The sequence below is a fragment of the Syzygium oleosum genome, unplaced genomic scaffold (assembly GCF_021117445.2).
Source record: "Syzygium oleosum isolate NSW1041296 unplaced genomic scaffold, Sole_v2.1 Sole_v2.15, whole genome shotgun sequence".
Taxonomy (NCBI): domain Eukaryota; kingdom Viridiplantae; phylum Streptophyta; class Magnoliopsida; order Myrtales; family Myrtaceae; genus Syzygium; species Syzygium oleosum.
Window position 1 is genome coordinate 6,940,334 of NW_026607499.1, and position 26,299 is coordinate 6,966,632.

General features: G+C 42.2%; 4 protein-coding genes across 4 annotated transcripts; 1 reads left to right on the top strand and 3 right to left on the bottom strand.

Moving 5' to 3' along the window:
* Positions 1-8,340: 8,340 nt before the first annotated feature.
* Positions 8,341-11,995, bottom strand: LOC115675603 (3-oxoacyl-[acyl-carrier-protein] synthase I, chloroplastic-like). Its single transcript, XM_030598324.2, has 8 exons — positions 11,667-11,995; positions 10,287-10,645; positions 9,747-10,178; positions 9,450-9,623; positions 9,216-9,329; positions 8,976-9,077; positions 8,799-8,865; positions 8,341-8,638 (listed from the first exon to the last, which is right to left on the bottom strand). The coding sequence occupies exons 1-8, from the start codon at positions 11,983-11,985 to the stop codon at positions 8,571-8,573; spliced, it is 1,635 nt and encodes a 544-aa protein (XP_030454184.1). The 5' UTR covers positions 11,986-11,995; the 3' UTR covers positions 8,341-8,570.
* Positions 11,996-14,450: 2,455 nt separating this feature from the next.
* LOC115675509 (DCD domain-containing protein NRP-B-like) lies at positions 14,451-16,698 on the top strand. Its single transcript, XM_030598212.2, has 5 exons — positions 14,451-15,362; positions 15,794-15,894; positions 16,198-16,281; positions 16,389-16,499; positions 16,595-16,698. The coding sequence occupies exons 1-5, from the start codon at positions 14,531-14,533 to the stop codon at positions 16,670-16,672; spliced, it is 1,206 nt and encodes a 401-aa protein (XP_030454072.2). The 5' UTR covers positions 14,451-14,530; the 3' UTR covers positions 16,673-16,698.
* A 5,481-nt stretch (positions 16,699-22,179) lies between these two features.
* LOC115693415 (omega-amidase, chloroplastic-like) lies at positions 22,180-23,559 on the bottom strand. Its single transcript, XM_056318186.1, has 4 exons — positions 23,244-23,559; positions 23,046-23,162; positions 22,408-22,626; positions 22,180-22,301 (listed from the first exon to the last, which is right to left on the bottom strand). The coding sequence occupies exons 1-4, from the start codon at positions 23,475-23,477 to the stop codon at positions 22,281-22,283; spliced, it is 591 nt and encodes a 196-aa protein (XP_056174161.1). The 5' UTR covers positions 23,478-23,559; the 3' UTR covers positions 22,180-22,280.
* Positions 23,560-23,952: 393 nt separating this feature from the next.
* LOC130140012 (uncharacterized) lies at positions 23,953-25,485 on the bottom strand. Its single transcript, XM_056318184.1, has one exon. It carries the CDS (start codon positions 25,385-25,387, stop codon positions 24,209-24,211), a length of 1,179 nt encoding a protein of 392 aa, XP_056174159.1. The 5' UTR covers positions 25,388-25,485; the 3' UTR covers positions 23,953-24,208.
* Positions 25,486-26,299: the final 814 nt, after the last annotated feature.

Sequence of the window (26,299 nt, forward strand, 5' to 3'; positions counted from 1 at the left end):
GACATTGCAAATAGGATGAATCATATTGAATAACTTAAAAATTAAAAGACTATATTGCATAATAGACCAAAGTTCTGAAACTATTTGTATCATTTTTCTATCTTCCAAAACTTTGCTTTAGGTCCACGGTAGTTCTGTCCTCAAAAGAGCGTTAAAGATTAGCTGGTGATGTTTATGCGACGTCAGCACTGTCACATGTACAGAACAAGTTACCCCAACAAATTTTTGGGTATTTTAGGGAAAATTAATAATCATGCTACATTACTACCCGTGGTATTAATGTAATTTCCCGTGGAGAATAAGGAATTGATGGTATATGCATCCAGGGCATGTCTATTTTGAGTCAAGTAATAAAAAAATATATATTTTTTACTTTTCTGGTAAAACTTAAAAATTATTAAAATTTTAAAAAGTACGAAAAAGTTACGTATGAATTTACATGCCTATATACATTTCATGAAAGTTTCAAGTGTTTCGGATTTAAAAAAAATATCAAAGGTGCGTAAGTCACAAAATTTTGTCTAAAAAAGTAAAATGTAAAAAACAATCCTAATAAAATACGACTTATCTAACATACGAAACCATATGAAATCGTTTATAGAATCGGAGTTTAATATTTGGACCGAGCTTATTCACACGTGTCAATTAACCAACGATACTCCTGGTAAAGTTTTTATTCGCCATGAATCGGCCTAAAGACTACCCTTTCATTAGGAAGTGTGCACGAGCAAATAGTTTTCTTTTATCGACAAATACTTCTCATCTGAATAGTGAAAATATATCACGCGTCATTGATATGTGAGGAGATTTTCTTCAATAGCAACATGCAAATTAGTTTTCTAGCGTGACACGATAACGCTTCGTTTAAAAATTAATTGTCTCTTTATATTAACATCAAGAGGAAAATACAGATCGCGGGCAATCCATACATAGAGAAAATGGGGTGCAAGAAATTAGAGAACAGAAGGGATTTAATCTCGCATCTTTTAGTAATTACAAAAGGAATTTCAGCATTTGGAGGCAGAACATAGGGCGGTTTAAGATCAGCATATTCTTACCGCTTGGCGCAGATCATACGCTAATTAAACAAGACAGCTATTTGATTTTATTAATGCGATCCATCTGTCAAAAGTAAAAGCAGTTGTAGTGTAGCTCGTCTTAGGATAATTTTTTTAATATTGATTACTTCGCATAAAGCGCAATTTCCCAAACATATGATTCTCCAAAATCACATATAAGGAAAAAGCAAAGGGTTATTATCACAAAAAATTCTAAACTGATACGTGTGTGATAAATTTACCAGAAATTAATTATTTGATCACCAAAAACCTCAAATTAATACACCCGTGACAAATTTACCATCCGGTAATTTCCGTTAAATTTTATCGTCAATTTGCTGAGTTGGTTAACACGTGACAGTTGATGGGAGTACCGGATTGAGATTTTACCCTTCGTTTGTCACATATATACAGGTTTGGGATTTTTCGCGGTATTAATCTAATTTAACGGAAACTAACGGAAGGTAAATTTGTCGTAGGTGAACCATTTTGGGGTTTTTTGTCGTCAAAATATTAATTTGGGGTACATTTATCAAATGTGTACAAGTTTGGAGTTTTTCGTGGTATTAATCCAAAAGCAAAACATAATATATATAAACAGTAATAATCTTAAATTAGAGCAAGAGTGCTCATCTTTTTTTTTTTTTTTTGGCTCGATGGTAAGAGTGCTCATCTTGGTTAGACAAAAGTTGACTGTGGTCGGCTCTCTAATCCTATCTGTCGGGATCATCTACAGCTAAATTCGTTATCTCCAATTTTACTAAGATTAACAATTAAGCTTGTTATTCAGTCAGGGTACTGTTGATTAAGTAAGTAATGATGCTTACATACTTGTATTGACTCAAAGAAAATCATCGCGCATTGATTTGATTTGCTTGCCAAGGACGACAATATCCAGTCCTCTTGTAATATAGTCCTAATTTTAAATTTATTTCATCGACTAGGGAGTGAAATATCCGGTTACGAACACATGATGAATAAGTCTTTTATGGTTGGAGCTCTATGTGGATAATATGTTCTCTTCAGCAATTCTAAAGGGCTTACGAGAGTCGCCCGAGCTCAAGCTTCCAAATTATCGAACAAGAATTTCTTCGTATAATCCAATTATCAAGCACTTTAGCAAACATGATGTCCCTAACATGTCCAACTCATGGTAAAAATTCAACCTTTTTCAGTCTTCAATTATCAACGACTGTCAAATGGTTGAATTGAATTGGGTCTTTGAGAAGAAAAAATTGATCATAGAAAAATATTATAGGACAAAATACCTTTTCTTTTTTCTATCCAGCACATGGTAAAAGCATATTTGTGCACGCGTTCCGTGTGTTCAGGAAAATTGATATTTAAAAGATTAAGCAAAATCATTCTATCATGGAGAATTTGAGTTATCAAATAATGGAAAGAAATTATAGATATAGATACACAATCCGAACAACATAAAAATATTTATGGAAAGCGGAAAATATTTTTGAACTTTGAGATCTTGTTAGTAAGGTTGCTATGGAATAAAGACATCTAAATTTCAAATATTGGAAGACTTGAGAGATAAACGCATTTCTCAATGGTTAAAATCCTTACATGTCCATGAACTTGATGGTCTGCAAGTAAAACTGTGGGTGCACTGACCGAAGACAGCATTTGAATTCTTCTAAAAAGAAAGAAATCTTGCACAAATTTGAATTTCCCAACCAAAGGAAAAGCAGAGAATAGTGAGCATGATTTTCCCCTTAGAAAATGACCCCATTCGATCAGTAAAATAGTGCAGACATGTTATAATTAGTGATAAAATGACAAGTTGGTATATCCAAGTTCATGTTACAACGCTCTCACTGGCTCAGTTCTTTGTTGCTGAGAGTCATCTGCACTTGCGCACCGGGAGAAAACTAAAGCAGAAAGTTATTGAAATTATCTTCTGAGTTTTGTAGTCGAAAGTATAGTGGAGGATAATGCAGTGGATAAGGGAAGGCCCATATTTACCAAGCGTCTGTTTTTTCCACAAATGTTTAGAGAATGTTGACACTAAAAAATAACTAACTTTTTTTTTGTTATTATCAATAAGAGCAGAGTTTGGTTAATGATGAACAGAACAATCGACAACTTGAAGAGAATCGACAACTCGCTAAGCAAGTCATCGACAACATTAGTTATCGACGGGAGCATTTATCAAGACTTGAGAAGTTGATCGACAAAGTCATCGACACAAAGACGTAACTGTTGGGTAGTTATGTTTTGTTGCCGCTAATTTAGGGATTTTACACTTCTTGTGGATAATTGTTTTAGGTAAACTTCGTGTAACTGCTATTAGGAAGTTATTTGTTATTTGAATTTCAAAATTATAACCACCGTATGTAATTGTCGATTGTTGTCCGTAAATAGCCACATTGTACTCTTTGTAAGTTGGAACAATCGATCAAAGAACTCAATGTTCTCGCAAATGTATCTTTACTTTTCCACAATTTATCTTTCCCGAAATTTAATATCTTTCAATTCCTGTACTTTAATCGTAGTTTCAGAAATCCCGTCGTTGATTAAATTCCGGCGTGTATCTTAGTAGTTTTCAGATCCTCGTTGTTGTTGAAATCCCGTTGTTGTATATTTGTCATCGCACTTTGTCACCAATTAAATTCTGGCAAGCTTTTTATGTCATCTGGATACATCATTGACTAAATTATGTTGAAGCAGATCTCTTCCTTGTGTTCTGTTGATACGACACTTGTTTGCAAGCGCCACAAAACCCTATTTATCTAAAAAAAAGACCAATGATCTAACTTTTGGTAAAGGTATTTCGTTGACGACACAATTCTGGGAAAACATCTTTTCAGCATGCCTAGTGGGATAACTTGTGGTTCGATGTGAGGAAATTCAATGCCAATAACAAGGAATCATTCAGAGTCGGACAATGCCACGGGTAACAATCTTAATGGTAATGACAGGGTTGCGCACTTCGAATCTTCAGTCGTTAACCAAGCAGCAAAAGTAGGCCAACGCGAGGGTGCAGACCTTCCTTGACGTCTCACTAAAGAACAATTAAGAGAAGTTGCACCAAATCCTCATATGTTGGCCACCATGAAGAGATTGTTCGAAGAGCTGGAAGGATATAACCAATTACATTGTGAGTCACATATCAGACATGATCAAGCTGATCGTCATCAATGCCATGAATGATGTTCTCTTGAGATCAAGATTGTCCAATCAACCACCACTATCCAATCCAGTGGTAACGAGGTATGTTCCTAGTCCCTCTTCATTTATTGATGCCAATAATATTTATCATAGTAGTCAACTCCATATAAGAACTATGCAAAGGCTTGAATCTTTTAATCGAGGTCACAATGATGACGATAATTAGGCAGATGTTGGTTCAAATAACCAAATAAGTGATATTAATTTGGCAAATCAAACTAGCCAACAGGCCGGTCAATTGCCAAATGTTGAAGATATAAGGCTAGTTCCACCAACTATGAATAGTCTTGCTAGGCCTAACATGCCGATTAATGTTGATAATATGGCAAGACCAACGTTACTGCCTACGGGGAGAAATAACCAACCAAATGCACAATTGAACCTACCGTAGTTTGTCGAAGAAGTTTGACAACGATTTGGGTTAGACAGGGGTATCATCATAGGAAACCATATCCTGAATGGGTTGATAAGCAGCCTTTTACAAGATACTTTGAAATCCCCAAATTAGTTAATTTTGCGGGCGAAGATGAACAATTGACTATTGAACACATTGATTGATTTATAGCCTAGTGCAGATAAGTAGGGACAAATGAGTTTTTAAGATTTAAGTTATATCCTTTGTCTCTGTCGAAAACTGCTTATACTTGGTACATTGATTTACCACCTAATTCGATTTGTAATTGGGCAAAGATGGAGAGACAATTTCATTCTCAATTTTACAGAACGATACCTGAAGTATTGATTACTGATTTGGCCACACCCAATCGATATAATAACGAGTCGATCAATCAATTTTTTGCTCGATTCAAAAAGGCTATAAATAGATGTCTTACTTCACACTCAGAGAAATAATTCATAAATTTGGCTTTCAATGGATTGAAATTCAATCTAAGAGAAAATTTCGAAAGCTAAAATTTTGCCAATTTATTTCAGCTGGCAACACAAGTGTCTAAGTACGAGCAACTATTTAAAGACAAAGATAGAGGGCCACATGAAGACTATACACAAAATGTGGCTTTCGTGAAAAAATGTGTCAGATGATGAATCTGATCGAGATAAAATTCAATAAGGAAAAAACGAATTTGCCGAAGACAAGGGGACACATGATGACTCGTGATTATCTAATATAAAAGAATCATAATCCATAAATCATTCAATTCTTTTTTTTTTTTGGTAAGGTAAATCATTCATTCAATTCTTTTAAAAGGGGGCATATGTTGAAACCCAAAAATGACCAATTTTATTTATTTATTATTATTGACAAGTATCAAGCTTAATCAATAAGATTAGAGTTTAGTCAACAATGACCAGAACAATTGACAACTTGAAGAGAATCGACAACTCGTGAAAGAAGTCAGTTATCGATGAGAGCTTTCATCAAGACTTAAGAAGTTGATCGACAAAACCATCAACAACAGGCAATCGACACGAAGACATAGTTGCTAGGTAGTTATGTTTTGTTGTTGCTAATTTATGAATTTTTAACTTCTCGTGGATATTGGTTCTAGATAATAGGAGTTAGTTAACAACACAACTTCTTGTAACCGCCATTAGGAAGTTATTACTTATTTGAATTCCAAAATTGTAGCCTCTGTATGTAACCGTCGTTTGTGGGCTATAAATAACCACATCGTTCTCTTTGTAAGCTAGATCAATCAATCAAGGAACTCAATATTCTCGCAATTTATCTTGATTTTTACTTTTTCGCAATTGCTCTTTCCCACAATCTAATATCTTTCAATTCCTATACTCTTGTCTTCAGATATCTTGTCATCGATTAAATTCCGACGTGTATTTTAATAGTTTTTAGATATTCGTCGTCGATTAAATTTTGACGTTGTATTTCGTCATCGCACTTTATCGTCGATTAAATTCCGAAAAAGCATTTTATGTCATCAGGTTTCATGTTTGATTAAATTCCGTTAAAGCATATCTCTTCTCTGTGTTCCATTGATAAGACTTCAATCCGGAATCACCATAGAACCCTATTCACCTAAAAAAAACCAAAGATCCAACCTTTGGTGAAAGGTATTTCGTCGACGATTCAACTCCAACGAAACAGAGAAATCATGTATACGTTTGGTTTTTTTGAGAGAGAATGAAGTTCTACCACTTACCCAAAGTAGAAACTCTAATCTCTTTCCGTTCATCTAATGAAGCTCGTGGAAAAACTCGTGCCCACAAACGACGAGCCCCAATGAAAATCTAAAACAGCCAGGGATATCAGATCTCCAATGTGCTCGTGATCTGATAAGTTTTCCATTTTGCTGGAGCAATTTGTCTTGGGGAAATCGAATCCAGAGATCTGCAACACTCCTCAGCCAGGGTGATGATGAACACTCCTGGAGCCACCTCTTTGGAAATCAACCAGAGGTTGGAAAACAAACCCAGAAGTTCTTTTTCAACTCAATGTTCTACTTCATAGAGAAAACAAATAAGGTCATTCGGATTTGTTCCTACGTAAATAAGGTTTATTCATGTGGGAAGTGGTCTCTAGCAACACAATCATAATTGATCAAATTTATGTGGGCCTGTATATACTTAACTAATGCATAAATTGGTCTGCGCAGCTCTTATTCTATCCATACAATTATGGAACCGTGATATTACTTGCTAATTCTAATGGGAATAGTTCTTTTAAAAGGGCTAAGTAGGTCAAATAGCACTGGAAAGTGGAAATGATGAGAAACTGAGGAGTGGATGTCAACCACCCAGTAAGGAACTTGTTGCAGGGCAGAGATTAGATTATTCTTCTTCTTTCTCTGGGATCCTAAGGAATATACGGAAATCATCCCATTCACGTATATTGGACAAGGCTCTATTCATAGGATGACGGATGTGGCTGCGAGGTTATCGTGAGAGAGAGAAGTCGTGATTCGAGTATGAGAACTGCCGCAGCCAAGGCAAGCGCTTCACCACTCGATGTGTATATATGTATTAACCGTATGTCTAAGTGTATATGTATCACTGAAGACCAGGATATCTTAGACACATATTCTCTTTAGCTCCCTCAAGAAAGATAGGATGAACATAATATTCTAAAGGAAATGCATTACATCTATAGACTGGGAGAGAAAGATATCGAAAAGTTAGATGTGCAAGGCACGGTGGCTTAATACTAATTCTTTATCTCTAACCTAATCTCCACAGGGAAACTGATGTTCACTTCCAAAGCAAATGTACAGAAAGCTTACCTAAATGATGTCAATGTCAAAGGCATCAAGCTTGCCCATGTTCAGTGCCCCCTTTTTCACCAGTTGGTGCGGTAACCAAACAAGAAGCAAGCGAGTTAGTTTCCCGATCGACTTTTAATGACAGCCTAAAAGCGATTAATGTCCTTTAATCTTCATTGACATAAAGTAGCCATTTGGAGATCAACTTCAGTACAAGCAGATATATGCTTATTTGAACTGAAGCTTTTGAAGATACCACTCCCTGACCATGACCTGGCAAGAACCTATCTGTTATTTCTTTCAAGATCTGATAATTGTTCATAGATTCTTTATTCTAAAGCATTTTTTCGGATGAAGAAAAGAAAGAAGAGAGAAAAGGATGTAAAAGTTCGGATCCTCTTTTGTTTCTGATCATTGTAGCTTCATAGTGGAGACACAAATTAGCGCAAATCCGATTCGCTGCCTCACAGATTGTCGTTTCTATTGAAAGCAGACGCTTCTCATCCGATTTACTCTTTATCATCCCCTTGTGACCCTGGTTTTAGAATTCGGAGAGGACCAATCAAGGAACAATGCAAATTTTGTTCCTATTGAAGCATATTGAAGATGTGACTGCTCCTGGACTGAAGTTCTGAAGTGGGCTCTGGTGTAAAAAGCCTCACAAGATCCTTGTCCAATTTTCTTGATCTAAAGGTCCTTGCTAACACTATTTGCAGAAAAGTAGAGGTCCTTGTGAAGAACCTGTTTTCATCATCACATCGATCCTCTAGAACAGTGTTATCACTTAAGGGGAGTTCTCAGTTGATAGAACATTTCTGGGATAAACAATATCACCAGAAACAACCGACCTTATCCTTGTCTCGATTAAAGCCAATCAGTGAAATTCAATTTTCAACATGGTTTGTGGGAAATTATACACCACAACAAAAATGAACTGAGGTATCTTATTCTCTGAAAAATGTTTGAATTCGTAGCTGGTCTCGGTAAAGGGAGAAGGATTGAAAGGAGTACTAAAAGAGATGATGCCGATAATTCCTCCTTGCAGCTTGCATATGATTCAGCTGCTGATTTCAACTCTATTGCGGTAATGAATATGTTCCCATGAACGTCGATGAGAGCGAATGGTGGATGACCGATTGATCAGCCGGTGCTTTGTTTAGGGTGTGTATGGAGCGAAAACCACCACAGAGTTGTGCCCGCCAAAGCCGAATGAGTTTGATATAGCTGCAGATGCATGTGAAATGAATTCAGCGAGACTGTAACTTCTTACAAAATTGTCAGTGAAATTACATTTTCTCTTGAGGTTATAGCAGTTTTCATATATGTTCAACTCCAGCACTCAGCAGATCTGGTTCTCACACTAAAAGCTGAGTATTGATCTTACCGACATTGACTTCATGCTGTTTCTTCACATTCGGGACAGTGTCGATGGTTACATCAGGTTCGATGTTCTACAAAAGAGCAGAACAAATAGAGAGTTATGGTCATTTTGAAGTCACGGGAAATGTCAAAACAAGGAACATAGAAAATGAAAGCATGAACATTCATTCAGTTGCAGTACATCTTGGTTGATTGTCGGATGCACCCAACCAGTGGTGATTGCTTTTATGGTTGCTATGGCCTCTAGTCCACCAGATGCTCCAAGACCATGTCCGATCATCGACTGCAACAAGTTACATTATTGATATTGTTACTTTCTTTTTTGGTGACAGGGACACAGTAAAGTGAGAGTACAAACACGACGAGTAGACAAATCAGTGCATCTAGTCCACAACCAAATTCAGGACAGGAAGTGTCTCACCTTAGTTCCATTCATCTTGATCTCAGATGTGTTCTTAAAGACCTTCTTAATGGCATTAACCTCGGCCAAATCCCCAGCTAAGGTTGACGTAGCGTGAGCATTCACATAATTCACCTGCCAAGCGAAGATTGGTTTAGCTTCATCTAAACAACGATATGTGATATGCATAGGCCCAATAGGATTATGATTATATCTGGTGCTTTGGAAATGTATCATTATAACTAGTGCTTTCACCTCCTCAGGGAAGACACCGGCATCTTCTAAACTCTTGCTGATGCACGACGAAACTCCAAGTCCATCTGAACGGGGGTCAGTCATGTGATGAGCATCACAAGTTACAGCACCGCCCAAATACTCTGCGATAATATTGGCTCCCCGTTTCAACGCGTGCTCCAAGCTCTCCATAATCTTCCACAACGACAAACAAAGCAGCATAAGTGTTTCCAATGCACAAACAAAAGCGGAAGGAGTGCAACCAAAGTCAATTTATCTAATCGTGAAGGACTATTGGCTGGTCAGCACGGTACATACCAGCACACCAGAACCTTCCCCCATAACAAAACCATCACGACCTGTGTCCCAAGGCCTTGAAGCTCTCTTGGGGTCCTCATTTCTTTGAGATAGAGCCCTGCAGGCTATGAATCCTCCAACACCGGTGGGCATGACCGCAGCTTCTGTCCCTCCGACCACCATGATGTCTGCTTCGCCTCTTCTGATGTGGTTTGCCGCTGCACAAAAGCAGTAGTTTGCGGTCGCGCAGGCGGTCGAGATGGAGTAGTTCGGCCCCATGAGTCCGGTATCAATAGCCAAAAGGGCCGAGCCCATGTTGGTGATGGAATAAGGGATGAAAAACGGGGTGATTTTCTTGTATCCCTTCTGGACAAGCGCTTCCACTCCATTGCTGAACACGCTTATCCCTCCCATTCCTGTACCCACCAGAACCCCGATTCTTGTCTTGTCCATCTGTGAGGACATACACAAAGATTAAGGCAATAAGTTCATCAAAATGACCAAATGATATGCAAAATATAATTATTGCCAGAGTGCTTTACTCAAACAGATTGAACTCACAGTGTCAAGGACCTCGGATCCGAGGTTGGCATCTTCAAGGGCTCGTTTTCCAGCAACTATGCAGTACCTCCAGCAGTCGTCGAGGCGGCGGTCGTTCTTACCATCAATGTAGCCCTTGGAGGAGAAATCGCGTATTTGGCCCGCGAACCTCACAGAGAAGCTCGAGGCATCGAACCTGTCAATCAAGCTGATCCCGCTCTCTCCTTCGAGGAGCTTGTTGTAGAAGGTATCGATGTCATTGCCAAAAACCGAGACGAGACCCATTCCTGTTATGACGATGCGCTTCTTGGGATCCTTTTCTCGCTTGGGAGCTGATCCAGCCGGAGAGGCCATGGCCTTGATTTTTCCACACTTGTGAGCTGACAATTGCGAAACTAAAATCAGGATTTGATCCTTCAAGATAGGATCTCTCATAGCTTATAGGCAACATCAGATTCTACAAACTGTCAATGTATTAGGACTAATTAGCATAGCATGTGTGCTGGGTTGCACATCCTTTGGAAAAAGTAAGCCAGGAGTTACATCATCCATTAAATACAAAGTTAGTTCTGCATGTGAGAACACTAGACTAATGCATCTAGAGGTACCCAACTGAAGCAAGAACACTTGCAAGGGCTACCGAAAGAAGTGGTGCCGTAATGAACGTGGTAACTTCTGTAATTGACAATCAAGAGCAAGACTTGCTGGGCTGCAAGAAACCACGAGTTACAGGGAATTGTAGATACCACCAACTATAAGTGAGAAAGAAATCGGAGAAAGGAAGGAGCTATGATGGAATGACAAAGTCTAGATTTTGTGTTGTTTTCTGGGTTATCAGAATCATGTTAAACTTTTCCTGATGATAAAATTTTCAGCTTTATTGAATAAGATGAATAACCCCAAGCTCTACTAAGTGCAAAGAAATCCTATCAGTGCAAAGTTTCCCTAGTAGTACAGGCCCGCATGTCAATAACCTATGCAAGGTTAGCCCAAGCACTTGACCCAACAGACAACCTTTGATTTGCTCCCAACATCGATAAATCAGTTAATAACCGGATATCAAGAAGTATCAGAACCAGAGAGAAGGCTACTCTGCTAGCGCAGAGAGCTGAAAACAGCGGACATGACTCGTTTACGCTACACGGGGGGCTAAACACAACTTACAATGAGAAAAGCCTGCATTTGGCATGATAAGTTCCATTGAGTCCTGTCCATATATTGACACGTATTGACATGTCTTCATTCGCAAGTCAAATATTTAGCTTATCAAATCAAAATGACTACTTTTCGTGCTATCACGATCACAAGCACGATTATCTCATGTGGACACGAAAGGTCACCATACGGTTTTATAATATAGATTTTGATCACACATCGACTCTTTTGCATTGCCATTCATACCTGAAGCAGAAATAACCCCAGCAAGCTTTTTCCTAGGAGGAGCCACAAGCACATTCTCCACTCGCCTAAGCCCATTGTACTGCACCAAAGAAGCAGCCCCATTGGCCCCTGACTCCCTGCCCTTAAACAGCAGACCAGCAGAGCAAGTCCCTGCAATTCCTGCCATCTCTCTCTCTCTCTCTCTCTCTCTCTCTCTCTGACCCTTTCGTTCCTGAAAAGTTGTAGCTTCAGGACAGGAGAATATAAAGAAGTAGGGACGGACCCAACTTTGGTTTGTCAGAGAACAGCAAGGATGTAACCGAGAATGAGCTATTCGCATTCTTTGTTGGGTTATTGATCCATATTTGCTGGGAGGCTTGTAGAATCCGCCCCCCCCCAATCCTTTTTATCCCATTTGGTGCTAATGGGAACAAGAATGGGGCGATGATTACAAAAGATGATGGCCTTCATCTTCCTTTAACCGCTTAGCTACCACTAACCACTTCATTGTGCCGCTCCGTAAGTGTTCTTTAGGTTCATTCGTGAGCTTCTTTTGAGTGTCGTGGGGTGGGGAACATATCAGACCTACCTTCATAGCTCTCTAAGCCATTCTGGGAGTGTCCAAAAGAGGGAAAACAATGTTGTGAATACTCAAGTCGTGCGAGAATGTGACCGGACAAATTTAATCGCAGATGACATACACGGACCGAATCGAAACTTTGCATCGTTTAATGGGACTCAATGCGAACGCGATTTCAAAAGAATTGATCAAATAATACTGCAGAACTGATACGAGTCATGAATGTTTACATGTTAGCAAGTAGATTTTTAGAGAGCATATATAGGGCAAGTTTCAAAGCATGCAAGAGTCATAGGAGGCACACCCCCCGTGAGACATGCACCACAAAAGAGCTACATACACATGCACAGACCCAAAAAAAAAAGAAAAAGAAAAAAGAATACCGACCCTAATAACCACGCCATCTCTCTCTCTCCTCTCTCGGCAAAGTGCCGACCACCAATGCCGATAGCATGATCTCTCTCTCTCTCTCATATCTTTGTGCCCGTGAGCGCGCGCACCCGCCGGTCGCCGCCACCATGACCTTGGGCCGTGGAGGACTCGAGGCCACGGACCATGATCTCTCAGTCGAGAGAGAGAGAGAGGCCACTGATCATATACATTCCTGTAACCATGAATACAGGAAAACGTGATCCGATACAGAGGATGGTGTTCTTCGTAAACAAATGAGCTTTCGGGCCCAAAAGAATGCCCCAGTAAAGAAATGTAGATATCGTTTCAAAGTTGTCAGCCCAGTTCTTGCAACAAGGTTGGGCCGAAATCAGGGAACTGATATGAAGCAGAGAAGAGAGGTGTTTCCCTTTTTGGGGAGCCCTAGCAGATCGCTTGTTGCCTGTTGGTTGGATAGTTGAATGATGTCAATATCTAAAACATGTATTCATAAAGCTGAAGAGACTCTGATGATCACTTTTAGATTTCATGTTCTATGAGAAGTCGGGGCTCGAATTTGTCGTTAATTTCGGCATAGTCGAGTTTAAGGTTGAGCACCCATGATACTAATGTCGAGCCGAGCTTGAATTTGAAAAGTCAAAATTGGACTGATTTTTACGCATTAGGTATCACAACTTTATTTGGTAATTCTTTTTCTGTGGATATCCTATTAGTTCTATTAATACGACCATCTAGTTTTAAGATTCTTCTTTGTTTGACGTTTGTTATCATTATCATTGATTTTTTTTCGTCTGACACTTCTAATTGATTTATTTTTCTCAACTTTTTAATTTCGTTTCTTTTTTACGACAAAAAAAAATCGGCGGTGAGACATTTATGTCCTTAAAAAAAGAAAGTGAAAATACATTTTTACTTTTCCAAAGCCATTTGCACCAGCGAAAAATATAATAAAGGGTTAGTAACCGAAACAAATTGGACACGATAAACGGGTATGACAGGTCGAAAATGGCATGACCAAAATTGACCCATTTCATGCAATACAAGTCCAATGACCTATACCCGATCCGACTCGTATTGCTAAAACACTTCCATATTTAAACTCGATCCGGGGAAAACTCGCATTCAAACTGAGATGAGAGCACGGAGTAAGCGAGCGCGAGATCGAGAGAGAGTGAAGAGAGAGTCATCGAGGCGAGTCGGGACCTAAGTAAAGAGCAAACCGATTCAGCACCCATTTTATTTCGGACTTTACCGTTCCAAGCCCATTGACGACCCCCGCTTTCCTGAAACATAACCAAGTGCATACCCTAATTTATGGATTAAGCAAAGTAACCAACCATCACTCATTTCCGCAGATCGAGTGTGAACACAAAACGCACGTAACGCGAGACCCGGGCGGGAAACCTCCGAGGCCTTCTAGAACGCGGCCCGAATGCGATGACGTGGACCCTCGACTCCCCCTACGCTAAGTCTCGCAGACTTATTAACTCGAAATTACACACGCGACCCTCCGGTCCTACCCAGCGCTCTCCCCAAACTGCCCCCTCCCGTCCCGCTCCAAAAATGGAAAACGCGTCTTCCCCCACCCGTCATTTCACACCCCGAACCCCCACTCCCTTCCTAAGTAGTTCCGCTCAGCAAAGCCAGCGAGGAGTTATACTCCCACTTTCGATCAAAACCATTTGACAAAATCCACACGCAATCCTCCTCCCTCCTTCCTCGAAATTTCTCCCGGTTCGATTCCATCCTGTATTTAAAGCAAACCGATCTCCCCAGCTCCTCTCTCAATCCCTTCGGACCACCATCATCATCGTCATCTTCATCAGATCGGGTCGTGATTTTTGAGCTCGCTCGCTCGCTCGCTCGCTCACCCAGTTCGGAATTCGTCGCTTTGCGAAAGGAGGAGGGAGGAGATATGGAGAGCAACCAGCAAGCGTTCTGGCAGTTCAGCGACCAGCTCCGGCTCCACACCTCCAACCTCGCCAACCTCTCCCTCAACGACTCCATCTGGAGCAGCTCCTACGCCTCCTCCAAGCGCTCCGACGACCGCTTCAACTTCGACGCCCGCGTCGGCGCCGAATCCCCCGCCCCGGCCCCGGCTTCCAAGCTCCCCCAGCTGAACGAGCCCTGGAAGGTCGGATCCGGGCCCCGCCCCCTCAACCTCCCCGGGAACGATTTCAGCCCCGTCGCCGCCCCCGCCCCCGCCGACGGCTGGAGCAAGATCGGGAACGCTAACGCTGGCAACGGCAACGGCAACGGCAACGGCGGCGGCGACTTCAATGGGTTCAACTACGGGTGGAAGATGGGGAGCCCCAGCGTCGGCAACGATTTCAACGCCTTCAACTACGGGTGGAAGGTGAACGGCGGGGGGAAGGATTTCAACGGCTTCGACGACGGCTTGAAGATGGGGGGATACAATCTGGGGTTCAATGAAGGGTTCAACAAGGGGATTTACGCCAAGTCCGTGAATTTTTACAACAACAATGTTAGTCTGAAGGGTGGGAAGAACAAGAACGAGGATTTCCATGGAGGCAAGGCTGCGAAGAAGAACGGGAGCGGGAATAAGAAGATGAACGGCGGCGATGGCTACAACAATGGCGAGGAGAGGGAGGCCAAGAGCGGCGTCGACAAGAGGTTCAAGACGCTTCCGCCGTCGGAGTCTCTGCCCAAGCACGAGACTGTCGGTGGGTACATCTTCGTCTGCAACAACGACACCATGCAGGAAAACCTGAAAAGACAGCTTTTTGGTAAGTCTCTGTCGTCGGTAGATTTCTTTTGTTAGAGCCATTGAGGTTGTGAATGGTAGGAGATACTTAATTTAGCTTTAGGTCCGGGGAATTATTTCCTTCTTGTGACTGTAGAATTGCTGTGAATTTGCTTGTGACATAGTTTCTGAGCTTGTTGGGTCCTTTGAGATGATGATGAGATATGTTTGAGGATTGATGGTATGCGGTGAGAAAAATGCATAACGATGATTGAATTCAGATGATGATAATTGGAGTAACTTCAGAGTTTGTTCGTTCTTCAACTCAACTCCAGGACCATCAAATTATAGGGGCTTTTATCTCCTCTTTTGATAATTTCCTCTGGAGGAGTTACAATCTGATTGATTTCAGTCCCGCTGTTATAGTAGTTGCATCGTTCTTGCTAAATGGTTTGTATCTTGTGGGTATGATAGGTCTTCCTCCACGCTATCGCGATTCGGTCAGGCAGATTACCCCGGGATTGCCCATTTTCCTCTACAACTACTCGACCCACCAGCTCCACGGGATTTTTGAGGTTAGTATACATGCTGCTATTCTTTTCTTTTAGGTTTGTGCAACATAAGTCTCGTTAACGAGTGCCCATGACTACAAAAAATTAGCAATAACGCATACCAACACACTGAAATTTGAACAATTACACATTTGAAAACTAGTTACCTACTTCATGTAGAAATACCTATGGTCTTCAAAGGCACCACGCTCTTTAATATTTTCCTAATGTTAATCCTCTTCTTTACATGATATAAAAATACTCATGGATTTGGTGGTCTAGGGGTGGTTGTGCTTACTGGTAATTATCATCGACTTGTAATTTCAGGCTGCAAGTTTTGGAGGTAGTAACTTAGACCCAACAGCCTGGGAGGATAAAAAATGCCCTGGCGAATCACGCTTCCCTGCACAGGTATTGTCCAGGTCCTTACATGCTTGATCATATGATGGCTTATTACATACGAGATTTTTAGTCCTGGAAACTGATTTCTATGTATTAATCCTTTTTATTGACAACAGGTTAGAGTTATGACTAGAAAAATCTGTGACCCACTTGAGGAGGACTCATTCCGACCCATTCTTCACCATTATGATGGACCCAAATTCCGACTTGAACTCAACGTGCCTGAGGTACTTCTTATTTTAGATCTGTGCTCAGCCGCAAGTGAATTGACAAACCGTTCATTTTGCTATAACTCACGACTTATCGATTTTTCTTGTTTCAGGCACTCTCCCTCTTGGATATATTTGCGGATCAGGATTCTAACCTTACTGGCTTGATATCATTCGACGACACCGAATGAAGCGTTCGTGGTGGAACAGAGATATACACGCACTTAAAATACTTTTAAGTTGTGATGGAGTAGTTAGTACAAGGCGGTTCTCGAGCAACTGGGGGAGCAGGGAGACCTACCAATACGAGCTGTGTAGTTATTAGTTCTTGCCTTGCGGTCTGATACTAGTAAGAATAATGTTATACTGAACCTAAAATAAGTGTATTTATATGATTGTCAAATAGTTTACAAAGGAGGGGTTATATCTACATGTATGCCTTCTTTTTTGCAACTAAAGGAGAGGAACGGCCAAAGGGCGAATGCTTTTTATCGGCAGCTTCGCTTAGCTGCCGTGCCTTGGAGAGAAAGGACTTGTTTCCTTACTTTTGAACTATGAAGATGTGATTGTGATGTTTTGTGTTTTTTAATAATGCATGTTGGTCATGCCTTATACTTACGATTCGGGCCGATGTCATTTATAATTATTGATTCAAGGGTCCCGGGAGCATGGACCCTAGATTGAATGAATGTTCAGGTTTGCAATTTGCACACGAACCTGGAGAGAGTGCACATAGACAGTGATAAATGGAAACAATAGTTATGTGAAGTGAACGAAGGTATGCAGGGTTGATTCGTTGCGCGAGAATCATCCCTTCTGTTCTTCTTTCCCTGTAAAGCTTTCTTCAACTAATCAGCAGCAGGAGAGTCTCATGGAAGCTGCTGTTGAGTTTGAATAGTTGTTAATCAGACAACTGGACGGGAACCTGAGCCGGTTCGTCTGTTCTTATCGGAGAGGGAAAGCGATGTGTCGTGTCCATGACTTATGATGCGTTAGGTGCGCCAGAGATTACCGACATCCTATTCTTCTATCGAAAAAGAACAAGATGGACAAATGGATGGTTTAGGTGAGAACATGTGAAGGAGCGGACAAAGAAGCATAGACTTAGCAAAATAGTGCTGGACAGGTCCACACGGAAGCTTCGAAACGACATGTTCTTAAGGTCATGCCATCAGCCATGACGTGCAGATTGGGATTTTAATACGGCTTTCAATTCTATAAGTTTTTTTGACCGCTTCTACGAGTGTTGGTGGGGGTTGACTGACTCCGAAGTGAAGCCAGGGGCGATATTGGCTGGCCGGTCCCATTTGTCAATTGTCATCACGCGACTTTTGGACAGCCAAAAGTTTCTGTGTCGACAATTCTCGAAGGGGGGGGAGCTGTTCAAAAGGATTCGATCTTTTCAATTTTTCAAATGGAGTCCGTGATTTTGACCAATGATGTTGTTTTTACTCAATCGAAACCTTTAAGTGGCCATGAAGCCATTCCAAGGTTTACGAGTCAGCCCCACATGCATCGTGCATCCCTCTCTGCCCTGTCCCTATCGAAAAAATCGTGCATGACCTGCCACTCTGTTTTGTGATTACTTTAGTATATATTTGCTCGTTTATAGTGGATTAAGCACCGTTTTTTTTTTATGTGAAAAATCGATGACTTGAAACGTCTTCACAGAAATGATTATTCGTATCATTTTGAAAAGTTAGTTCGCAGAAAATATGCCTATCACAAACAACAATTATTCATTAGTAAGGAAAACAAATTTTATTGCTGTAGGAGACGATAAGTGATCATTCAAATTGAAGGGAAATATATATTTTTCAAATCATTGACTTTTCGCTGGGCAAACACATTCCGTGCATCAATTTCATTGTGTTTTTAAACTAGTTGATGAGAAATTAAGATGGTTATGCATGAAAGTTTCAGAGGAATGTTGCGGAAACAATATCCGAACTGCTTGTGCGTCTACCCTCCACTCCACAGGGTTGGTTTACTTAATCAATGAATTTAGCACCGCCCAAAACTCTCTTGGTCCCTTCCAATATCCTAATCGTGGACAGGTTCGGATTAGAAGAACATTAAACTAAACAACAATGTGAAACCGTCGTAGCCGAAAGATAGACATTTGAAAAACTCAATTTCTTTTGTCAAAGTCTCAACCACTTTCGACAGGATCCTCCCCCTGATTTTTACCGGTTCTGCCCGAGGCAAACACGTTCTTAAAGAATTCATTCGGTACTCTTCCAATTGCCGGTCTTTACTTTGCATATATATATCTCTTCAGTGCGAACTGTTCTACCAATGGGATAATCAAGTGGTTAATCCTGTCAAGTTAATCCTATCATCATCAGATCCTGATTTGAGTTCGGTATTGTACGTTAATAATCCACATTTAACGTTATTTTTTTGTCCACCGTTCAAAGTTATCAAACTGGAAACCAAATCGGCAAATTCGGTTAATTCGAATCAATGGAAGGATGACAATGGAAAATTTTCATATAATATAAGGACCAAATTGAATATTCACCAAAAGTTCAGGGACCAAATTGAACAAATTAAAAGTTCAGGGACGACATTGCACATTACGTTAAAATTCAGGGACCACAATGAACGAATTAAAAATTAAAATATGATATTGCGCATTAGGCCAAAATTCAGGGACCATCTATATAATTATCCATAAATCATATTGACACCGAAGGATATCTTCTCGTGTTGTTTTTTTTTGTGGGTATTCCACTTGATTAGTCCGCTTAACTAGAAAATGCATACATGGTAATACCTAGTACTCTCTCTCTCTCTCTCTCTCCCCTTCAAAATCTTTTAAGACCCCAAAACTCATCTTCTCCGGAAGTCGGAAAAGGAAAACCTAAAAAGTCGACATTTTTCACAAAGTTTACGACGGATGCCCTTATTTTCCACAACAGTCGTTCCTCAACTTGTTCGCGACTCTATTTATTGGAAGAAAAGTAAGTGTTTTAAAATGTTGAACCTCAAATTGCATCCCTATGAAGGCATCGCTGAAGCCGAAAGAACTACCTAATCATTTTTCAAAAAAATGTCGGGGAAGAAGAAAGAAAGAGGAGATGAAGATCAAGATCTTTTCAAGTGAATTTGGCCATATAGCCAGGGCCAATCAGCTAAAGAACATTTTATTCAAGGACGAATCAACCCAAAGATAGGAACGAAAGAGATGTTAAAGCATCTTTGTTAGCATAGTTAAGATAATATCGAAAGCGATTAACATCTAATCCATATATTTAATGGATCTGCATGTGGGCTTTAATGGATTTGTTTTAGGCCCAGTGGCCCAACATCTTAACGACAAAGGAAACAGGCCATTAGAACACAAAGTGGAAGGATTTTCGTGAGTTTTTCAAACTTTGCGTTTCCTTTTCGGAAATTGCTATTCATCTGTATGAGTATGTGCAAGTTCTTGATTCGTGCCTCATTTTTTCATATTACATTCATACGTTTTCGAAGTGTGATTCAATTGGGCTGATTTTGACCCTTCTACATTTCTAAGGTCGTGGAGAATGTATCAGTTAGTGGGCATGCATGGTATCCGGGAGCGAGCAAGATTCCTCCGATTTTATAATGCATGGAAGATGAAAGCTGACCGGCGTCCGCTAGAGATGCCTTCTTCTCCTTCAAAAGGATTTTTTTTTTAAAAAAAATTATCCACAAAGTGGGCTGTCATGTAGACGTCACATAAACAATTTGAGAAGTTTTCCATAAGATATTTTCGACAAAAACGTAACTCTTACCATTTCTTAATTATATTTTTCCATGACGAGTAATAATAGTTGTGAACTTTTAAAATGCTATTGAGCGTGTGGTCTAGGAAAGTAAATGTAGCCACCATCAGATATGCTTTTTTTTTTTTTTTTAAATTTTGTTTTAAGTTCTGTTTTGATTTACTATAAATACGACTTATTTTGATCTACGTTCCCATTGATTCTATACGACAATATGCTTTGAAAAATGTATACCAACTTTGTTTCAATGTTATTCGTTGCGCACTCTTCGTCTCGTGAAAAGCCTCCATGTTGGTTGGGGCACCTCGCACTCGCACTCCCAATGATCAGCTAATAGCAAGTGAAAGTGGCTAAAGAGGGGTGCTAATGAGAATGATTAAGTTAATGACGTTAATTAAGATTTGATGAACGTCTTGAGTCACGTGTGGGCTTAAGTCAAAGGCATGATTATAAGCAAGATACAAAATGGCGAGCCTAACAGAAAAGAATGGTTCATGCTTTTCTCGACCTTAGAGGTGTTCTGGGTACATGTGATCACCGATACATCTGAGTCTTTAATTTTACCAGGTTACAAGAAGACAGAGCCCGCATGATTTGAGTGTTGGGATGTATTGGGCTCACATGCATACTGATTTGTGGCACGGCTTGTAAAACGCTATGATTGGTGGCGGATCCTTACTATTCCATTTAACTTCTCTCCCCGTGAAGAACAAAAAATTCCCTAAAGACGTCTATCTATCTAATGTGACCGTTCATTATAGATATACATTGGCGATCGAGACAGACACAGCAGCAACATATAAGGCCTTTCAGGCGTATAACCGTATATTCAGTGAGGGTCCCTAGACAGACAAGACTATATACTACAGGTGATAATTAAACTGTCCTACTTTATCTGAAAGAAGCGAACAGCTCACGTTGCCATGAAGTCGACGAAGCCCCAACACTATAGCAGTGAATAACAGGACGCAGTCGCATCTTCAACAACTTGATGTCCAAGAGTATGTCTCACGAAACCATGCCTCTCTGGTCTCGAATCGCAAACAAGTTCCGAGTGTGGTAACAAGATTTTTAACCAACTTATAATGTTGCAAGCACAGCAAAATGCTGACCTGAGAGAGATCATTACTGAGAAAGAGAAAGAGACAGATAACAGGCCTTTCCCTAAAAATTGCATGTACGAGAAATGTAAACGCACAAGTAGGAGTGAGTGGTTCCAGTTTGTCTTCGTGTCCGCTTAACCCTGAACCTACCCGGGTACAAGTTCCTCATTTTTTGGAATCTAGAATCCTACTGTCAGAACGCGAACTCGAACCTACCCCGTCACAGTTCCAGGGTCGGTTCCGGGTTCCAACAGGTTTTTTTTTTAATTTCGTTTTTAATTAAACAAAACGAAAATAAACGCAACAATGACTAGTTATTAAAAAACAATATTTCGCTTAGTAGAAAGGGGATATTATCTAACAACCTAGATCCATTTATGCAGAATAGAAAACACCAAGAGTTCAGCATCATATAACTTTATTATCAATGGATCAGTGCAAATATATTTAGTAGAATGATATTGTCAATAAAAGGCCAATTAGCAACACCAATAGCAAACCTCATTAATCTAGGAAAGAAACTTAAAATAATATAATAGTGGAGGAGGCAAAAACTAGCTAATTAGGCCTCAATATTGCAAAGAGATATCTTCTATACAAAAAGCAATAGAGGACATATCGCAATGTCGTAAAAGCATTTATACAGCTAAGCCCCCTTTGTGCAAGGCTTACTTTGCTGATGTTCAACTTAAAAATCATTGGAAGGGATAAAACGAAAATAAATCAAAGGAAAACAATCCAAAGGTCCACCACTTAAGACATACATGTTTACTGTCAAAAATCTTCTTACTTTGAACTCGCATAGACTGGGCCGTGGTAGCCCCAGCACCAAGATGCAATCAACATTGTAGGAAATGCAAAATAGACGAAGAGGAAACGAAACCTACCTCTTGCAGCATAAATCATTGCCAATTCCTGAAGCCGAATATCATAACAGATGCCTATACCAATACGTCCAACGTCTGCATAGAGCCAAAAAGAAAAGAAAACAACTCAAACAACAGATAGACCAGAAGACTCAGGCAACTAAATGTTCCATACATAGTTACTTAAGGAAAGAAAAGTTACCTTGCGGTGCTTGGCTTTCAGCACTCCAATGGAACCAAAAACACAGCAAGCGTTGTACAATCGATCACCACATCTTTCTGGGATTGAACTGCCCACTATGGTAACCTTCAAGGCCTTAGCAGCTTCAGATAACATAGCAGTTGAAGGAGATGAACCTCCATCAATGTCCTCAGCATAAACAGGGAAGCTATCATTTGAATAGGGACTGTTCCATATTTCCTGGCACAGAGTCAACAAAACCATGAGGCAAGCTGCGTGATTTTTCCCTCCTTTTATAGAACGGCGCAGGCTGCAAATATGGCTGATTTTACTGGAAGCCAAAGCTTGCAGTATAAAAACATAGCAATTACATAAGCATCAATAAGAACTTAGCCACAGAAAGTCACCCAAAACTGATGAAACAGACACGTGCCCGCTCAAGATGCTTTTATCCATTCTTTCTTCTAGTGCACGCCTTCACAAAAGGGCATTTGATAAGGTATACAAAGTTCTTGTAAGCCATAAATTTCCCATTTTGCAATCAGGAGGCACATCCAAACTTTCCGCAGCTACACGAAATGCTCAATGACCTTTTTCATTCAACACGGGCTACATTTGCCTAAACATCTGCTAAGTCTACCTAATGCAGAGAGACTCACGGGCAAGAGAACAAGCTGAGCGCCCTTGTCCACGGCCTCCCGAATCGCGTCGCGAGCATGGGCAATGTTCCTCTCTTTATCCGCCGTCACCGAAAGTTGGCATAGCCCGATCTGAAACTGAAACCACACCACCCAAAGAAAAGACGTCAAATTTCGAGGTCGCATCGATGATCGAAGTCGAGGGGTTCGAGCCCATGCCTTGGCGAGGGGAGGAGTGGGCAGAGGGAGCGCGGGCGTCAACTGACGCTTACTCTTGTCCTTGCTCGCTCCCTTCTTGCGCCTCCAGCCACAGGCCGCTCGATTGGTCACCAAAAAAACCCAGAATCGGAAATCCGCCGTGGATGAGCCGGACCGCGGTTGATGAAGACAGAGGAAGAGCCGAGGCGGACGCCGAACGGAGCGAGGAGAGGCGAGAGGGTCTTGTCGAGTCATGGGTGTGGGGAGTGGGAGAGAGGGCGCAACGGAGGAGCAACCGAGAGAGAGAAATTTGTGAAGAAAAGTTAGGATTTTTATTTTTTACTAGGAAGAGTGTCGGTTCCGGTTCCGGGTACGGTTCCGGTTCCGGGTTCCGGAACCGGGAACCGGCGGTTCCTAAAAAATTGGAACCGAGAACCGGAACCGCCCACCCTAGAACCGGGAACCGAACCTTACCCGCCGGTTCGGTTTTTCGGTTCCCGGTTCTACCCTGAAACCGTGCTTACCCCTACGCACAAGTTCTCTGCATTGCGCGCATCTATAGTAAGCCAGATTAGAACAAATTCAACTCACCAGATAAATTAAAACAACGGATTAGCGATTGGTTAAGGGATAAAACATAGAGATAACATATAAGAGAGACAAAAAAATAAATGAAATTTAACAGAGAAAGTGAAACCTTTCTATCGGATGTGATGAAACTTTTAACAAGTAAATCAAGATCATTTCTTTCTGATAAACAAAACAAACTGAACAAAGCAAAGCACATGCCCACCACTATGTACAAAAGATAAAGAGGAAAATTGGTGAGACTTGATACGGTGCGTTTTGGCATTGTGATCTCCAATTCCTGAAAGAGATCATCGGATGTCGGATTATCATCGCTTGATAGGATGTGTTTCGTCATCGACATCGACGCCGGAACGATGACTATGGTCGGCCGATGATGATGACTCCTACGAGCGCCCCTAGAGACAGACGGGACAGTGCACGAGCCCGTTCTCGTTGCACTTGCCGCACCTCTCCTTCCTGCCCTCCACCACCACCTTGCAACTCCCCCCGCAGTCCAGGCACGGCACGAACCGGCCCCCGCCGCACCCCTCGCACGCCAGCCTCCCGGGTCCCCGCTCCACCCCGGCGAAGGCCAGCAGCTTCCCGAACCGGCCCGTCTCGTTCAGCTTCACGAGCTCCTCCACGCCCCCCAGGTACCGGCCCTTGAGGAACACGCGGGGCAACGGCACGGGCCCCGGCGCGACCCCCTCCTCACCCCCGAGGATCTCCCGCAGCTCGCTGAGGAACTCGCCGTGCAGCGCCACGTCGCGCTCGTCGAACACCGCGCGGTGGATCTCCAGTATCGACCTCGCGCGCGCGCAGTCCTCGTGCGTGCGGCGGACGCCGCGCATGGACGTCGTGTATATGACCAGCGAGTCTTCGCCACGCGGCGGGCACTTCTCCGGGAACACGCTCAGCGGGTCCCGCTTGCTCAGCAGCATCCGGTCGTAATTGGCCATCTTACCTTCCTTCTCTCGCTCCAGCCTGTCTTTCACGATGAAGATGTTGTTCTTCACTGACTTGAACCCCGCCGCCGGCTCCGCCGCCCTCAACTCGGCCGCCCTCGACTCGGCCGCGACTGGCGACTCAACCTTCCTCCTCGGGTCGCTCCGCATCGACTCGGTCTTGCGCAGCGGCTGCTCCGCCGGCTTCGTGGACAGCTTCGCATCGAGCTCCTCGAGCGTGTGGAACGACACGCTCTTCCGCGGCGCCCCGTCCCTCTGCGCCGCCTCTCCCGCACCATTGTTCGCCGAAGGCGGCAGCGGCTTAGGAGGGGGCGGCGGCGGCGCGGCGGCAGCGGCCGTCTTGAGGTCCTCGAGGGCCTTGCTGACCTCGACCCAGGATTGTGGGGACTCGGTCGACTCGAGGGTGCGGAGCTTCTGGAGAATAGGGTCGGGCACGTGCGAGGGCTTGCCGTCGGGGGCGTGGCGGTCCGGAGCAGGAGGAGCGCCGTCCTTCTCTGGTTCCTTGTCGCTCTTGTCGACGAGGAGCCACGGCTCCTCGATGGAGTTGATGTCGAAGACGGCGAAGCTGGAGGGCGGGGGGCGGTAGACGTCGACCTTGGACTCGGTCCGCTTGGAGGAGGCGCAGCCCATGGCGACGGCGATGTCCGATGGAGGTTGGTGCTGGGTTTTCCCACCTCTTGTTTTCTCCGGCGTGCGTGGGGGGGGGGTGGTGGGTTTAGAGTTAATGCATGTGTGATTGGATTAGAGGAGGAGGAGGACGGATGGGGACGTGGTGGCGGGAGGACGGAGTGTGTGGTGGCGGATCGGTGGGTTATCTGAATGGTCTTTTGGTAGTAAGCGGCGGTGGTGGGGTCGAAACGATTTGTAAACCTCAAGAAGATTGAATGGTGGTGGGATGATCCAGGTCGGCCTCGAGAATCAACGTGTGGAGAGATAAGAAAAGAGCGATTTTCGAAGATCATGGAGATGAATCTTCGCGCTTCCCTAACAAATTTGATATGATAGTGATTTTCTCACCATAATTATCTAGGGTTACGGGATAAAATTTCGAAAAGAATGCGGATTTAAGGATTTGATTTTTCTCAATTTATTAGTAGAAAATGACATCTTTCTTCGTTATATTCAGCTATTGCTGACCAAAATATCGAAGTTAACTGCGAAAACCCAGCAATTTTGGACCTCTCAATTGGACTGTGTTCGGCCATTGTGCCGCCATTGGAGCACTTTTGAGTTTTGACATGTTCTTTCAAATTAGCAGCGCTCCTCTCCATAAGAAACTGCCATGGAAGCTGAATGGTCGTATAGTATAAACCCTTCTCATCGGGTCGAGAAATTTTCATTTCGTGCGGTGCTCGACGTCCGATAAGAACTTCCATTTCCATAAATGATTGGTCGAGATTTGCCTAGACATTGGGAGTACCGGAGAAAGGAAGTGACATCCGTGGATTAACTCAAGTATTGTCCGCTTTGCCCCGTTTCATGCCGAACCTTACAATTTTGTCCTTTGGCGCACATGTAGGTACCTTCCTAGGAAGTTACCCA